This window comes from Lonchura striata, chromosome 2 (genome assembly GCF_050655825.1).
Source record: "Lonchura striata isolate lonStrDom1 chromosome 2, ASM5065582v1, whole genome shotgun sequence".
Taxonomy (NCBI): domain Eukaryota; kingdom Metazoa; phylum Chordata; class Aves; order Passeriformes; family Estrildidae; genus Lonchura; species Lonchura striata.
This window is the reverse complement of record NC_140704.1, coordinates 155,911,659-155,929,408: the sequence shown is the minus strand read 5'-3', so window position 1 is coordinate 155,929,408 and position 17,750 is coordinate 155,911,659. Positions and strand designations below refer to the sequence as shown.

Sequence of the window (17,750 nt, the reverse complement as noted above, 5' to 3'; positions counted from 1 at the left end):
CGGGGCTGGGGGGGCTCGGGGCCTTGGGCTTCTTGCGCATTTTGGGTTTCTTCTGATTGGTCCCGGCCAGGAGCAGCCGCAGGTGCCGCGACACTGCGGGGACAAAAGTCAGCCCTAATTAATCCGAGCGCTAATTACGGCGGAGGCGGAACTCGAAATTAAAATACTAATTGAAAGCGAGCTGGAAATCGCAATTAACGTAGAAAGAGAAATGGAGATAATCGAAATTAAAATCGAAATTGAAATCGAAATTAATGTAGAAATCAAAATTAAAATTGAAATTAACTTAGAAATCAAAATTAAAAGCGAAATTGAAATGGAAAGCGAAATTAAAATCGAAATTAAAATCGAAATTAACGTAGAAATCAAAATGGAAAGCGAAATTAAAATTGAAATTAAAATGGAAATTAACGTAGAAATCAAAATCAATCAAAAATTGAAATTAACTTAGAAATCAAAATTAAAAGCGAAATTGAAATGGAAAGCGAAATTAAAATCGAAATTAAAATCGAAATTAACGTGGAAAGCGAAATTAAAATAGAAATTAACGTAGTAATCAAAATTGAAAGCGAAATTAAAATCGAAATTAACGTGGAAAGCGAAATTAAAATAGAAATTAACGTAGTAATCAAAATTGAAAGCGAAATTGAAATGGAAAGCGAAATTAAAATCGAAATTAAAATCGAAATTAACGTAGAAATCAAAATTGAAAGCGAAATTAAAATTGAAATTAACATAGAAATCAAAATTAGAAGTGAAATTGAAATGGAAAGCGAAATTAAAATGGAACTCGAAATTAAAATCCAAATTGAAACTGAACTTGAAATCGAAATTAACGTAGAAATCGAAATTAAAATCGAAATTAAAATCTAAATTAACGTAGAAATCAAAATTAAAAGCGAAATTGAAATGGAAATAGAAATTAAAATCCAAATTAAAATCGAAATTAACATAGAAATCAAAATTAAAAGCGAAATTGAAATCTAAATGATATTAAAATTAAAATCAGAATTAAAATCGACATTAAAAATGAAATTATATTAAAATTAAAATCAAAATTAAAGTCGAAATAGAAATTAAAATGGACATTAAAATTAAAATCATTATTAAAATGGAAATTAAAATAGAAATTAAAATTGAAATCGAAATTAAAATCGAAATTAAAATAGAAATTAAAGTCAAAATCAAAATTAAAATGGACATTAAAATTAAAATCATTATTAAAATGGAAATTAAAATAGAAATTAAAATTGAAATCGAAATTAAAATAGAAATTAAAATAGAAATTAAAGTCAAAATCAAAATTAAAATGGACATTAAAATTAAAATAGAAATTAACATGGAAATTAAAATAGAAATTAACATGGAAATCAAAATTAAAATCGAAATTAAAATTCAAATTAAAATTCAAATTAAAATTGAAAATAAATGGAAATTAAAACTAAATTTAAAATCAGAATTAAAATCGAAATAGAAATGAAAATCAAAAGTAAAATTGAAATCAGAATTAAAATCAAAATTAAAATCAAAATTAAAAATGAAATTATATTAACATTAAAATCAAAATTAAAATCCAAATCAAAATTAAAATAGACCTGAAAATAAAAATCGAAATTAAAATCCAAATCAAAATTAAAATCAAAATGAAAATCTAAATTAAAATGGACATTAAAATTAAAATAAAAACTAAAATTAAAATGGAAATCGAAATTAAAATGGACATTAAAGCTAAAATTGAAAATAAAATCTAAATTAAAATCGAAATTAAAGTCAAAATCAAAGTAAAATGGACATTAAAACTAAAATAAAAATTAAAATCCAAATTAAAATTGAAATTAACATAGAAATCAAAATTAAAATGGAAATCGAAATTAAAATTGAAATTAAAATTAAAATAGAAATTAAAATGGACATTAAAATGAAAATTGAAATTAAAATCAATATTAAAATCGACATTAACATAGAAATCAAAATTAAAATCAAAATTAACATTGAAAATAAATAAGAATTAAAATTAAATTAAAATCAGTATTAAAGTTGACATTAACATAGAAATCAAAATTAAAATCAAAATTAACATTGAAAATAAATGGAAATCAAATTAAAATCAATACTAAAATCGAAATAGAAATTGAAATAGAAATTAAATGGAATATAAAATTGAAATTAAATTAAAATTGAAATCAAAATCGAAATTAAAATGGACATTAAAATTAAAATCCAAATTAAAATCGAAATTAAAATAGAAATTAAAATTGAAATTAAATTTAAAAATTAAAATCGAAATTAGAATTAAAATAAAAATTATAATAAAAATAAAAATAAAAATAATAATAAAATAAAAAATAAAAGTAAAAATAAAAATAAAATAAAAATAATAAACAAAAAATAAAACACAAATAAAAATGAAAATAAAAATAAAAATAAAATTAAAAAATAAAATTTAAAAAAATCAGATTTTAAAACTGAAAATAAAGAAAATGCAAATAAAATGCAAATAAAACCCCATTAAAAGAGCAACAAAAATGCAAATTTATGCAAATGAGATGGGCTCAAAAGCGGACCCCAGAACCAATCACCATTCCCAGGGCCGGGCTCTGATTGGCTGGTGGGGGAGTTGGGGGCGGAGCCTCGGTTTTGGCGGGAAACGCCTCCGGCGGCTCCGCTGGGACCAAGCCGAGGCCACCGGGGAGAACTCCGGGAATTCCTGGAGAACCTCGACACCCTTGGGTGGCCTCTCCCAAATCCATCTCCTGGTGGCCTCCGGGAGCTGAAGGACACCTCGGGACGCCCGGAGAAATGGGGGATCTCCAAAAAAACCCCCAAGTTCTCCATGACCCACCACGAGGTGACATCAGCCCAGGGATTGTCCAGCTGGTGGATGTGGGAGAAGGATCTCCAGGATGGAGAGGATCTCCTAAAATTCCCCAATTTCTCCAGTTTGCATCTCCATCCGCGGCCGTGACCAAGACCTTCAGGAGATTGGGATTTTCTGGGTTCCATCCCAACTTTGGGATCCAAAGCGACTCGAGAAGAAACATCTGGAGGTGGGAATGATGGTGGAACCATGGGATGGTTTGGGTGAAGGAACCCCTGAAGGTTGGGTTGGAAGGAACTTGAGGAACCAAATCAACGGGTTGGGACACGGAACCATGGAATGGTTTGGGTGAAGGAACCTCTGAAGGTTGGAAGGAACTTGGGGAACCAAATCAACGGGTTGGGATGTGGAACCATGGGATGGTTTGGGTGGAAGGGACCTCTGAAGGTTGGGTTGGAAGGAACTTGAGGAACCAAATCAATGGGTTGGGATGTGGAACCATGGGATGGTTTGGGTGGAAGGGACCTCTGAAGGTTGGGTTGGAAGGAACTTGAAGAACCAAATCAACGGGTTGGGATGTGGAATCATGGAACCATGGAATGGTTTGGGTGGAAGGAACCTCTGAAGGTTGGAAGGAACTTGAGGAACCAAATCAATGGGTTGGGACGTGGAACCATGGAATGGTTTGGGTGGAAGGAACCTCTGAAGGTTGGGTTGGAAGAAACTTGAGGAACCAAATCAATGGGTTGGGATGTGGAATCATGGAATGGTTTGGGTGAAGGAACCTCTGAAGGTTGGGTTGGAAGGAACTTGAGGAACCAAATCAACGGGTTGGGATGTGGAATCATGGAATGGTTTGGGTGAAGGAACCTCTGAAGGTTGGGTTGGAAGGAACTTGAGGAACCAAATCAACGGGTTGGGACGTGGAACCATGGGATGGTTTGGGTGGAAGGAACCCCTGAAGGTTGGGTTGGAAGGAACTTGAGGAACCAAATCAATGGGTTGGAACACGAAATCATGGAATGTTTCGGGCGGAAGGAACCACAAAGACCATCCAGGTCCACCTTCCGCTATCCGCGGTCGCTCCAACCCCCATCCAACCTCACCTGGAGCATGGAGGACCACCGCAGAAGGCGCCGCGCCGCCGTGCCCCGCTTACCTTTGGTGTCGTTCACCGGGTCCATGTGCCGGTAGATGTAGCCTTCAAGGTAGGAGTGGAATTTGGGCGTCGGCGGGAAGAAGGCCAGACAAATGGCCATGAGCTCCCAGCCGCGGGCCAGGCTCTCGTAACGGAAGTTCTCGGTGGTCTGCCGGCACAGCTGGATGTAGAGCTCGTCCCTCAACCCCTGCACGCTCCAACCCTTGGTGGCGATCTCCAAAGCCACGTTGAGCTGGTCCGTCTTGGCCCGCCGGTCGCCCATGTACATCTGGATGAGCTTGAAGATCTCGCACGCCTCCTTCTTGACGTTGCGGTCGTTGGTCATGATCATGGGCTTCTTGATGGACTCGCTGCTCCAGGCCAGCATGTTGGCGATGGAGACCTTGCGGCGGAAGAGGCCCTGCGTGTGCTTGTTGAAGTGCTTGGAGGCCCAGTTCTCAATGTCCGTCTCCGAGGAGGGCTTGCGCAGGTGGAAGGTGGAGAAGACGGCGCCGGGCGCGGCGGCGGCGGCGGCGCGCGCCCCCCGGCCGCCGTCGAACTGCGCGCAGGCGCCGAGGTCCTCGGACTGGGGGACAACAGGCGGGAGAGGTCAGCGGTGCTGGTGGGGTGGGAGAGCTGATGGAGGGATTGATTGATTGATTGATTGATTGGTCGGTCGGTCGGGTAACAGATCAAAAATCTGACCAGCCAATAAATCAATGAATCAACCGAGCAGTGGCTCAGTCGGCCGACTGATCGATCGATCAGCCGACCAAGTGATCGACCAGCCGACCGATCAATCAGCCAACCAACCAACTGATCAATTAATGAACCAATCAATGGGTCAATCAATCAGCCAACCAACCAACGGATCGATCAACCAACCAACCAACTGATCAATCAATCAGCCAACCAACTGGTCAACCAGGCAACCAACCAACTGATCAATGAATCAACCAATCAACCAACTGAGTGATCATGATCAATCAACCAACCAAGTGATCAATCAATCAGCCAACCAACTGATCGATCAATCAATCAACCAACTGATCGATCAACCAGCCAATGGCTCAACCAACCAACCAACCAACTGATCAATCAATCAGTCAACCAATCTGATCAACCAGGCAACCAATCAACTGATCAATCAACCAACCAATGGCTCAATCGACCAACTGATCAATCAGCCAACCAAGTGATCAACCAACCAACCAATCAATCAGCCAACCAACCAACTGATCAATCAACCAATCAACCAACCAACCAATCAATAAAACCATCAATCAATCAACCAACCAACCAACCATCCAATAAATTGATCTGACAAACCAATCAACCAACCAACCAACCAACAAATCAATAAAACCATCAATCAACCAATCAACCAACCACCAACAAATCAATCAATCAACCAATCATCCAACCAACCAACCAATCAATAAAACCATCAGTCAATCAACCAACCAACCAACCAATCAATCAATCAATCAACCAACAAATCAATCAATCAATAAACCAACCAACCAACAAACCAACCAACCAACAAATCAATCAACCAATCAACTAACAAACCAACCAATCAACCAACCAACAAATCAACCAACCACCAACAAATCAATCAACCAATCAACCAATAAATCAATCAATCAATCAACCAACCAACCACCAACAAATCAATCAATCAATAAACCAACTAACAAACCAACAAACAAACCAATCAACAACAAATCAATCAATCAACCAATCAACCAATCAATCAATCAATCAATCAACCAAACAACCACCAACAAATCAATCAATCAACCAATCAACCAACAAATCAGCCAATCAATCAATCAACCAACCAACCAACCAACCAATCAATAAAACCATCAATCAACCAACCAACCACCAACAAATCAATCAACCAACCAACAAATCAATCAACCAACCAACCAACCACCCACCAACAAATCAATCAATCACTCAACCAACAAATCAACGAACCAACCAACCAACAAATCAATCAATCAATCAATCCATCAATCCATCAATCAACCAACCAACCAACCCACCGACCAACCAACCCACCAACCAACCGCTGCAGCCTTCAGAGGTCCTCTCCAAGGAGCTTCTCCTCAACCCCACCGTGGCCACGTGCAGGTGGCCCAGCCAAGGTGGGCTTCGGCCCGGACAGGAGAAGTTGGTGGCAACGTGGTGGGAGCAGAGGACCGAGTGGCTTTGGGGACACCTTGAGCAGGAAAGCTCCTCCACCCAAAATCACCTCCCGGGGTGGTTCTCCAGCAGGAGAACCTCCTCTCCAGGAGGAGGCTGGTGACTCCTCCAAGCCACGAGCGGCACCGATGGTCCTTCTGAACATCCTGAGGGACAGGAGATGCTCAGGGTTCAACCTTGACCTCTGCAGGTTAAAGCTGGGGAGGACCCACCCAGCAGATCCCTGTGGACCTGTGTCCTCCTCCTGCTGGAACCGGCCCAGCTGGGACACCCCGGCAGCTCCACCAGCGTGGAGGACAGCAAGGGACAACCGGGATGGACAACTCTGTGGTCCTGCAGCCAGCCAAGGTGGCTTCATCATCTCCTCCGCGGCATCCAGGCCACCACCAGGTGGGTTTGGTGTCCCTGGAGATGTGACCCACGGCAGGGAAGGACACGCCACACCACCCAGAGGTGACACCGCTGTCCCCACCTCAGCGTCGGTGGCCCTGGGCGGAACCCGTGGACAAGGTGACCCCCAGACTGGGGGTTGGGCTTCAGGTGAGGAACAGAAGAAGAGCAGAAGGTGGAGAAGACCCAGGAGGTGGAAAATCCAGGAGGTCACCCGAAGAGCCACCAGAGGTGCTGTCACGTGGCTGAGATGTTCCTTCTCCAAACACGTCAAGCTTCTTGACTCTTCAGCAGCTCCTCCTCTTCCAACGCCGAGGTCCTTCCACCGGCATCGCTCCGCCCCCGTCCTGACCACGGCGACGGTGGTGGGGACGTGGGATGGGGACACGGGAGCTTCACCCCTCAACCCAGCCCTGATGTCCCCCTGGAGGTCACTTCACCCCCAAGGTCCTTCTGTGTCCTCCAGCCTGGCCAGCTGAAGGCCGGTGGAGCTTCCCGGGTGGAAGGAGATGCAGGAGATGCTCGAAGGTCTCTCACTTGGCAGCTTCTGGGGATGGGAGTCTTCCACAAACTGGTCCATGGACCAGAGCCACCAAGAACGGCCACGGAGAAGGAGAGGACCACATTGGTTGAGGACAGCGACCTCCTCCAGCCAAGGAGAACGTGGTGGTGGCACCAGAAGTGGAACATGATGGACCATCTGCTGCCAGAGCCAACGGGAAATTAACTTCAGCCCTAATTAACTCTAATTAGCATCTAAATGAACTTGGGGGGTGGCCTGGCCTACAAGAAGGGAATAGACCATCGGGTGACCTCTTGAGGTCACCGTGGTGTCACCTCAGGAATCAGGGAGTCCTCAAGGGAGAAGGTCCTGGAGCCACGTGGACGCGCCCCTGGTGACAACCGCAGCCGTGACCATGGAAGGGCTTGGGTCGGAAGGGACCTTCAAGACCATCCCGTTCCAATGCTCAAGGAGACCTTCCACGACCCCAGGTGGCTCCAAGCTCTGTCCAAGCTGTCCTTGGACACTCCCAGGGATGGAGCAGCTTCTCTGGGAAACTGGTGACAGTGTCCCACCACCTCGGTGTCCCTGAGGGTGAGGACAACAGATGGGACCACCAGGACAGAAACCCCTGGGGGAGTGGAGAAGATCCCCACCACGTCCCAAGAAGGTGTAGGATCACTCATGGTGGCAGCTCTTTCTCCTGGCATGAAGATCCCAAGCGGATCTGGAGCTTGGACCTCCCCGTGCAGCACCGAGTCCTCGTGCTTCGTGGATCTTCTCATGGCACATTTCCGGGGACAAAAAAGGGATTCTCCTGATGGTTTGATGTCTCCCAGCTCCATGTCCAGCGTCTCCTTCCTGCTGACGCCAGATTCCATCTTCAAGAAGTTTTCCAGGTGGGATTCATCCTGGACGTGTTGGCATCATCAACCTGATTTTTGGAAGCCCTGACAGCTTTTCCCTGGAGGGGAAGGGACTGATGGAGGACCTCCAGAAGCTGATGGAGGACCTCCGGAAGCTGATGGAGGACCTCCGGAAGCTGATGGAGGACCTCCAGAAGCTGATGGAGGACCTCCGGAAGCTGATGGAGGACAACCCAAGAACCAGGGAAACACCTGATGGGCTGGAATCTGGGCACATGGCATGGACCAGCTCCAGCAGTTCCAGGTCAGAACTTCAGGATCTCCTCTGGAATGGGAGCTTGGAGCTGGAAGGATCTCCAGGGCAGGACACAACCCTGGGAAGCAAATCCTGGAAAACTGGTGGCTCTTTCATCACGAGGTTTTGAGGGACCACCTTGGCAAGGACCAACTTCTTTGAAGGACCACCTTGGCAAGGACCAACATCTTTGAGGGACCACCTTGGTAAAGACCAACTTCCCTGAGGGACCATCTTGGATAGGACCAGTTTTTTTGAGGGACCACCTTGGCAAGGACCAACTTTGAGGGACCACCTTGGCAAGGACCAACTTTGAAGAACCTCCTTGGCAAACATCAACATCTTTGAGGAACCACCTTGGCAAGGACCAACTTTGAAGAACCACCTCAGCAAAGACCAACATCTTTGAAGGACCACCTTGGCAAAGACCAGTTTCTTTGAAGAACCACCTTGGCAAGGACTAACTTTGAAGGACCACCTTTGCAAGGACCAAATTTGAGGAACCACCTTTGCAAGGACCAACTTTGAGGAACCACCTTGCTAATGACCAACTTTGAAGAATCACCTTGCCAAGGAACCAACTTTGAAGAACCACCTTGCCAAGGAACCAACTTCCCTGAGGGATCCGCCAGGGACGGGCACTCGAGAACCTCCTGGGATCTGCGTGAAGAACCACCTTGGAAAAGAACCAACTTTGAAGAACCTCCTTGGCAAACATCAACATCTTTGAGGAACCACCTTGGCAAGGACCAACTTTGAAGGACCACCTTGGTAAGGACCAACTTTGAGGAACCACCTTGGCAAGGACCAACTTTGAAAGACCACCTTGGCAAGGACCAACTTTGAGGAACCACCTTGCGAATGACCAACTTTGAGGAACCACCTTGGCAAGGACCAACTTTGAAGAACCACCTTTGCAAGGACCAACCTTGAAGGACCACCTTGCCAAGGACCAACTTTGAAGAACCACCTTGCTAATGACCAACTTTGAGGGACCATCTTGGCAAGGACCAACTTTGAGGGACCACCTTGCCAAGGAACCAACTTTGAAAAACCACCTTTGCAAGGACCAACTTTGAAGGACCACCTTGGCAAGGACAAACTTTGAGGGACCACCTTGCCAAGGAACCAACTTTGAAGAACCACCTTGCCAAGGAACCAACTTCCCTGAGGGATCCGCCAGGGACGGGCACTCGGGAACCTCCTGGGATCTGCGTGAAGAACCACCTTGGAAAAGAACCAACTTTGAAGAACCTCCTTGGCAAACATCAACATCTTTGAGGAACCACCTTGGCAAGGACCAACTTTGAAGAACCACCTCAGCAAAGACCAACATCTTTGAAGGACCACCTTGGCAAGGACCAACTTTGAAAGACCACCTTTGCAAGGACCAACTTTGAGGAACCACCTTGTGAAGGACCAACTTTGAAGAACCACCTTTGCAAGGACCAACTTTGAAAGACCACCTTTGCAAGGACCAACTTTGAGGGACCACCTTGTGAAGGACCAACTTTGAAGAACCACCTTGCTAATGACCAACTTTGAGGGACCATCTTGGCAAGGACCAACTTTGAGGGACCACCTTGTGAAGGACCAACTTTGAAGAACCACCTTTGCAAGGACCAACTTTGAGGGACCACCTTGTGAAGGACCAACTTTGAAGAACCACCTTGCCAAGGAACCAACTTTGAAGAACCACCTTGCCAAGGAACCAACTTCCCTGAGGGATCCACCAGCGACGGGCACTCGGGAACCTCCTGGAATCTGCGTGAAGAACCACCTTGGAAAAGAACCAACTTTGAAGAACCTCCTTGGCAAACATCAACATCTTTGAGGAACCACCTTGGCAAGGACCAACTTTGAGGAACCACCTTGTGAAGGACCAACTTTGAAGAACCACCTTGCTAATGACCAACTTTGAGGAACCACCTTGGCAAGGACCAACTTTGAAGAACCACCTTTGCAAGGACCAACCTTGAAGGACCACCTTGGCAAGGACCAACTTTGAGGAACCACCTTGTGAAGGACCAACCTTGAAGGACCACCTTGCCAAGGACCAAGTTTGAAGGACCACCTTGCTAATGACCAACTTTGAGGGACCACCTTGCCAAGGACCAACTTTGAAGGACCACCTTGCCAAGGACCAACTTTGAGGGACCACCTTTGCAAGGACCAACTTTGAAGAACCACCTTGCCAAGGAACCAACTTTGAAGAACCACCTTGCCAAGGAACCAACTTCCCTGAGGGATCCGCCAGGGACGGGCACTCGGGAACCTCCTGGAATCTGCGTGAAGAACCACCTTGGAAAAGAACCAACTTTGAAGAACCTCCTTGGCAAACATCAACATCTTTGAGGAACCACCTTGGCAAGGACCAACTTTGAAGAACCACCTCAGCAAAGACCAACATCTTTGAGGGACTACCTTGGCAAGGACCAACTTTGAGGAACCACCTTGGCAAGGACCAACTTTGAGGAACCACCTTTGCAAGGACCAACTTTGAGGAACCACCTTGTGAAGGACCAACTTTGAAGAACCACCTTGCCAAGGAACCAACTTTGAAGAACCACCTTGGCAAGGACCAAGTTTGAAGAACCACCTTGCTAATGACCAACTTTGAAGAACCACCTTGCCAAGGAACCAACTTCCCTGAGGGATCCACCAGGGACGGGCACTCGGGAACCTCCTGGAATCTGCGTGGATCCACCATCTGCCCCGCACCTCGGCAGAAGAAACCACGGCACGGCGCTGAAGCCACCGCGGCGCCGCGACGCCCGCTCCCCGTCCTGCGAAGACCCCCGGAGAACCCGAGAACCTTCCCAAGGGCCTTACCTGAGACGGATGCAGGTAGGGCTCGGGCGAGGCCAGGTTGGTCTGCACGGAGACGCTCTTCTCCAGGAGGACCTGCGGGAAGCCCAGCTTCTCGAAGGTGCTCCTCTTCCAGTGCTTGCCCTCCTGCTGCGCCAACGCCTCGTCCTCGCTGAAGGCCCTCACCACCGGGCCCGGCATGGGCAACGGGACGGCGCCGTCGCTCTCGTAGCCCGAGCCGTCCTTCTGGGAATCCCAGCTGCTCCTCTGCTTGGACGGACAGCGGACCTGCTGCGCTCCCCACGCCGCCCGCGCCTCCAGGAGGTCCCTCTCCACCTCGGCCGCTTCCGCCGCCCGGTTCTCCGGCCACCCGTCGCACCCCGGCGCCGCTCGCTCCTCGCCCGCCTCGCTCCTGGCGGACGCCGCGTCGGCGTCGCGCTCGACCGAAGGCTTGCGGCTTTTCCTCTTCCTGCTGGCCGGCGAGTAACCCGCCGAGGACAACGTGTCCTGCTGGCTGGACCACGACATGGAGTCCTCGGCCCGGGCGCCGGCGCACGAGTCGGGTCCCTCCATGCTGCTGTAGTCGCCGGATTTGACGTCCGGGCGCCGGTCCCGCGGCGCGCAGGGGCCGTGCTGCAGCGAGTAGGACCCGCCCATGGGGTGGGGGCCATACTTGTTCCTCAAGCCCACCTTCATCTTGGGGCTGGAGCCCGACTGCTCCACGTAGACCAACTGGCGGACGTACTCCTTGCCGGCCGGGCTGTACTCCAAGCTCATGAAGCGCTCGGGGCACTTCTGCTTGGTGAGCACCAACTGCTGGTACGGCGAGTTGGAGCCCGCCTTGGGCGACTGCGCCGACGGGTGCGGCCTGCGGGCGGGCGACCTCGGCGGCGCCGCGACGCCGCGGCTCCCGCCGCCGGCCTCGTACGGCGCGTCGGCCGGCGGCTCGTCGTAGATGGGCGCCTGGAGCTCGGCGGGCGGCTCCTCGTAGAGCGGCGGCTCGTAGGCGTAGCGCGGCGACGGCGGCCGGCACTCGCCGGGATGTCTACGCTGCTGGCCCGGCAGCGGCGAGCAGCTGCCGGCGTGCTCGGCGCGCTTCGGGAAGGGCGACCGCTTCCTCTCCGCGAAGAAGACGGAGCCGTCGGCGTCCGAGGAGAAGGCCTGGAGGTTGGGCGACTGTTGGCCGCCCGAGGGCCGGCGGGAGCGGGAGCCCGCTTGGTTTTCCACGGCGTAGCCGTTGCCTTGGTGGAGGAGGAAGCTGGGCTCGCGGTCCGTCACCTTGATCAGCATCCGCTCCTTGGTGCCGGCGTTCCACCGGAGCGACGAGGTCCTGCCGGGAGAAACATCACGGGGTGGAGGTCAGAATTCCAGCCGAATTCGGGATGGCTGCTCCCAAAGCTCCCGAGCGTGGAGGGAGGATGTTCTCGAGAGATGGAGGCGGGCTGGGGTTGGATATCGGACCAAGTGGGGTGGGATGGGACACGGGGAATGGCTCCCCACTTCCAGAGGACACGGTTGGGTGGGAAAACGGGAAGGAACTCTCGGCTCTGAGGGCGGGGAGGCTCTGGAATGGAATTCCCAGAGAAGCTCTGGCTGCCCCATCCCTGGAAGTGTCCAAGGGTTAAGTTGGATGAAAGTTGGGAAGAAGACCTGGCCGGGGAGGTCCCACCACTCCGATACCACCAAAAACAACCATCAACCCTCATCCTGTTTTACCCCCCCAAAAAAATGGGATTTTCATCCCACGGCTCCCCAGGAAATCCCTGGAAGTGTCCACGGCCAGGTTGGACAGGGCTTGGAGGAACCCTGGGAGAAAAAAAAAAAATCCCTGAACTCGGGATTGGATATTGGGAAGAAATCCTCCCGTGAGGAATTGTCCCCCCGGCACGGTGGCTTTCCATCTCCTCCCTCCCATCCCAAGTCCTTGGAAGAGCAAAGTTGGGTTGGATGGATCCGCCCGGCTCACAGGAGGAATCCCAGCTGGAATTCGCCCGTCACCGATCCCACGCCGGAGCGGAAGACGCCGGCGGCGCCGTCTGCTCTGCCGGTCCATCCCTCTCCGGTTCCCGTTCATTCCCGGACGTTCCTCCCTTCTTCTCCCCAGGGAAAAGCCGGAATCGGCTCAACCACCGAGTTCGGAGAGGAAAATTCCCACCAAAAATCCACAATTCCCTGCAGGAGGCTCGGCGGTCTTCTCCTCGCTCCGAGGGATTTGGGAACAGCCGATTCCTTCCTTTTCCACCTTTGGAAGAGCCTTTGGATCTCCACGGTCTTCTCCTCGCTCCGAGGGATTTGGGAACAGCCGATTCCTTCCTTTTCCACCTTTGGAAGCGCCTTTGGAGCTCCGCGGTCTTCTCCTCGCTCCGAGGGATTTGGGAACCATCAGTTCCTTCCTTTTCCACCTTTGGAAGCGCCTTTGGAGCTCCAGGTCTTCTCCTCGCTCCGAGGGATTTGGGAAGAGCCGATTCCTTCCTTTTCCACCTTTGGAAGAGCCTTTGGATCTCCGCGGTCTTCTCCTCGCTCCGAGGGATTTGGGAACCATCAGTTCCTTCCTTTTCCACCTTTGGAAGAGCCTTTGGATCTCCGCGGTCTTCTCCTCACTCCGAGGGATTTGGGAACCATCAGTTCCTTCCTTTTCCACCTTTGGAAGCGCCTTTGGATCTCTGTGGTCTTCTCCTCGCTCCGAGGGATTTGGGAACCATCAGTTCCTTCCTTTTCCACCTTTGGAAGAGCCTTTGGAGCTCCACGGTCTTCTCCTCGCTCCGAGGGATTTGGGAACCATCAGTTCCTTCCTTTTCCACCTTTGGAAGCGCCTTTGGATCTCTGCGGTCTTCTCCTCGCTCCGAGGGATTTGGGAACCATCAGTTCCTTCCTTTTCCACCTTTGGAAGCGCCTTTGGATCTCCTCGGTCTTCTCCTCGCTCCGAGGGATTTGGGAACAGCCGATTCCTTCCTTTTCCACCTTTGGAAGCGCCTTTGGAGCTCCACGGTCTTCTCCTCGCTCCGAGGGATTTGGGAAGAGCCGATTCCTTCCTTTTCCACCTTTGGAAGCGCCTTTGGATCTCCTCGGTCTTCTCCTCGCTCCGAGGGATTTGGGAAGAGCCGATTCCTTCATTTTCCACCTTTGGAAGAGCCTTTGGATCTCTGCGGTCTTCTCCTCGCTCCGAGGGATTTGGGAACCATCAGTTCCTTCCTTTTCCACCTTTGGAAGCGCCTTTGGAGCTCCACGGTCTTCTCCTCGCTCCGAGGGATTTGGGAAGAGCTGATTCCTTCCTTTTCCACCTTTGGAAGAGCCTTTGGAGCTCCGCGGTCTTCTCCTCGCTCCGAGGGATTTGGGAACCATCAGTTCCTTCCTTTTCCACCTTTGGAAGCGCCTTTGGAGCTCCGCGGTCTTCTCCTCGCTCCGAGGGATTTGGGAACAATCTGTTCCTTCCTTTTCCACCTTTGGAAGAGCCTTTGGAGCTCCGCGGTCTTCTCCTCGCTCCGAGGGATTTGGGAACCATCAGTTCCTTCCTTTTCCACCTTTGGAAGAGCCTTTGGAGCTCCGCGGTCTTCTCCTCATTCTGAGGGATTTGGGAACCATCAGTTCCTTCCTTTTCCACCTTTGGAAGCGCCTTTGGATCTCCACAGTCTTCTCCTCGCTCCGAGGGATTTGGGAACCATCAGTTCCTTCCTTTTCCACCTTTGGAAGCGCCTTTGGATCTCCACAGTCTTCTCCTCGCTCCGAGGGATTTGGGAAGAGCCGATTCCTTCCTTTTCCACCTTTGGAGCTCCTGGAGATTGGAGCCTCCTGCCGACCCCTTTTGATGGATCTCAACCCCTTCCAGATCCTCCAAGTTCCATCCGTGACCACGAAATCATGGATTCCTGGAATGGTTTGGGTTGGAAGGGGCTTTAAAGTCCATCCAGTTCCTGCCACGGATGGGGACAACTTCCACCATCCCAGGTTGGTGGGATGGAACCTCCTGGAGGGTGGGATGGAACCTCCAGGGTGGAATGTCTTCTCCAGGGGGATGGGATGGGACCTCAAACATGGTGAGATGGAACCTCCACACCAAATCTCTCCACGAAACATCTCCGACCTTCTGCCGCTAATTAACGACGAGTTAATCAAGCCCGGCGGGAGATAACGACCCGTCCCAATTCCCACATTTTTCTTTTTCCGGGACGATGAATTTTTGGCCGTTTTTACCGAACGCCGGCGATGAGGAAGCGCCAAAACGAGCTTGGCCGGAGGTCAAGTTGACCTTGCTGAAGGTCACCCGTCGTGTCCTCCTGCTTTGGGACAGGAGGTCTCCTCCAGGATCAATCCCACCAGGAATCCACCGGGAGGAAGCCAGAAGACACCGGAAGTTGACGTTCCCCAAAAATCGGGAATCCGCTCCTGCCGCCTCCGGGAGCGCGACGGAGAGTTCCAAAAATGGTGATTTTTGTTTCTTCTCCTCCTCCTGGTGTCTCCGGTGGGACGCGGGGAATGGTCCTCACGTCCAGAAGAAAAGCTTCGGGTGGATTTTGGGAAGGAATTCTTCCCCTGCGAGGGGCTGGAATGGAATTCCCAGAAAAGCCGCGGCTGCTCCGCGCTGGAAGCGTCCAAAGGTTTAAGTTGGGTGAAGGTTGAGAAGAAGACTCGGCCAGGGAGGTCCCACCACAATGATACCACCAAAAAACAACCGTCAACACTCATCCTGGTTTTTCTTCTCCCAAAAAAAATGGGATTTTCATCCCACGGCTCCTCTTCCTCACTTCCACGGGAAACGGGGGATGGATTCACCTCGGGAAAAAATCGGGAATTTTTAATTAATCCGTTTATTGGCCGTGACGGAAACGCGGAGCGTGGTGGTTCCTCAGCTCCTTCCCGGGTTTCTCCAAAGCTCCTGCGAAGCCTCTTCCCGAATTTTGGGGCTGGATTTCCACAATCCACGTGGACGGCGAATCCGGATGGAGAAAAGTTGAACGTGGCCACGGTGGGATTTGGACGCCGAACCGTCGGGGACACCGGAGCTCCAACCGTGGAGGACGAATCTCAAAACTTCCCCGTGGGATCCATGAGCTGGAAAAATTCCACGTTTTCGGCAAATTTCGGCCTCCTCCCCACAACGGAGGTGGCCCCACCACCACGACCACCTCCGAAAGCCCAGCAGACACCAACCCAGGGCTGAAACCACCTCTGGTGGCTCCACGCGAGGTTCTGTGGAGCTCCAAAAGGTGGTGCCAGGATTTTTTTTTTTGGGAGTCAACCCAAATTTCCCCGATTTCTTCGCTGTGAAGAGATTCCTGTTGACCACAAGAAGATTCCTGGATGTGGAGGTCCGGGAGAAATGGAGGAAGACCAAATCCAAGGATCTTCTGCACCATCCTGCTCTCCAAGCCGGGAATTCTTCCTGCTCATGGATTGGACATCCCAAATCTCCACGAAAATCTGGAGCACAACTGGGGACCTTCTCCAGCTCCAGAAGCTGGAACGACGGATTCTCCACAGCTTTGGAGAGCTTTGGTGCCATCCCTGCCGTCGGGAGGAGAAAAGGAGAAGTTCCTTCATGTTGAAGGGTTTTGGTTGGACCTTCCAACCGTTGATTGGCCAATGCAACCATGGGACGAAGACAGAAATTTGGGATTCCTTCCACAAGTGGATTTCCCGATGGGAAGATTGATTGATTGATTGATTGATTGATTGATTGATTGATTTTGGGTGTCGGGAGGAGAAAAGGAGAAGTTCCTTCATGTTGAAGGGTTTTGGTTTCAAATCCAGCTTGAGGAACCTTCCAACCATTGATTGGCCAACGCAACCATGGGATGAAGACAGAAATTTGGGATTCCTTCCACAAGTGGGTTTCCTGATGGGAAGATTGATTGATTGATCGATTGATTGATTGATTTTGGATGTCGGGAGGAGAAAAGGAGAAGTTCCTTCATGTTGAAGGGTTTTGGTTTCAAATCCAGCTCGAGGAACCTTCCAACCGTTGATTGGCCAACGCAACCATGGGATGAAGACAGAAATTTGAGATTTCTCCCAAAAAAAAGATTTCCTGATGGGAAGATTGATTGATTGATTGATTGATTGATTTTGGATGTCGGGAGGAGAAAAGGAGAAGTTCCTTCATGTTGAAGGGTTTTGGTTTCAAATCCAGCTCGAGGAACCTTCCAACCATTGATTGGCCAACGCAACCATGGGATGAAGACAGAAATTTGGGATTTCTCCCAAAAAAAAGCAGATTTCCCGATGGGAAGATTGATTGATTGATTGATTGATTGATTGACTGATTGATTTTGGATGTCGGGAGGAGAAAAGGAGAAGTTCCTTCATGTTGAAGGGTTTTGGTTTCAAATCCAGCTCAAGGAACCTTCCAACCATTGATTGGCCAACGCAACCATGGGATGAAGACAGAAATTTGGGATTCCTTCCACAAGTGGGTTTCCTGATGGGAAGATTGATTGATTGATTGATTGATCGATTGATTGATTGATTTTGGATGTCGGGAGGAGAAAAGGAGAAGTTCCTTCATGTTGAAGGGTTTTGGTTGGACCTTCCAACCGTTGATTGGCCAATGCAACCACGGGATGAAGACAGAAATTTGGGATTTCTCCCAAAAAAAAAGCAGATTTCCTGATGGGAAGATTGATTGATTGATTGATTGATTGATTTTGGATGTCGGGAGGAGAAAAGGAGAAGTTCCTTCATGTTGAAGGGTTTTGGTTTAAAATCCAGCTCGAGGAACCTTC

The 17,750-nt window shown here is 49.3% G+C and overlaps 1 protein-coding gene across 4 annotated transcripts in view; it reads right to left on the bottom strand.

Moving 5' to 3' along the window:
- Positions 1–17,750, bottom strand: part of ARHGAP39 (Rho GTPase activating protein 39) — a 98,497-nt gene that overhangs the window by 10,500 nt on the left and 70,247 nt on the right. For 2 of the 4 annotated variants that reach the window (XM_085572678.1, XM_077781746.2), the window contains exons 4-6: positions 11,056–12,361; positions 3,978–4,542; positions 1–93 (exon numbers count right to left, since the gene is read on the bottom strand). In XM_085572678.1, coding sequence (XP_085428804.1) covers positions 1–93; positions 3,978–4,542; positions 11,056–12,361 — 1,964 coding nt within the window. Of the gene's footprint in view, positions 94–3,977; positions 4,543–9,415; positions 10,764–10,822; positions 12,362–17,750 lie in introns of those variants that run through there. The other 2 variants (XM_077781744.2, XM_085572679.1) reach the window with 2 other exon arrangements.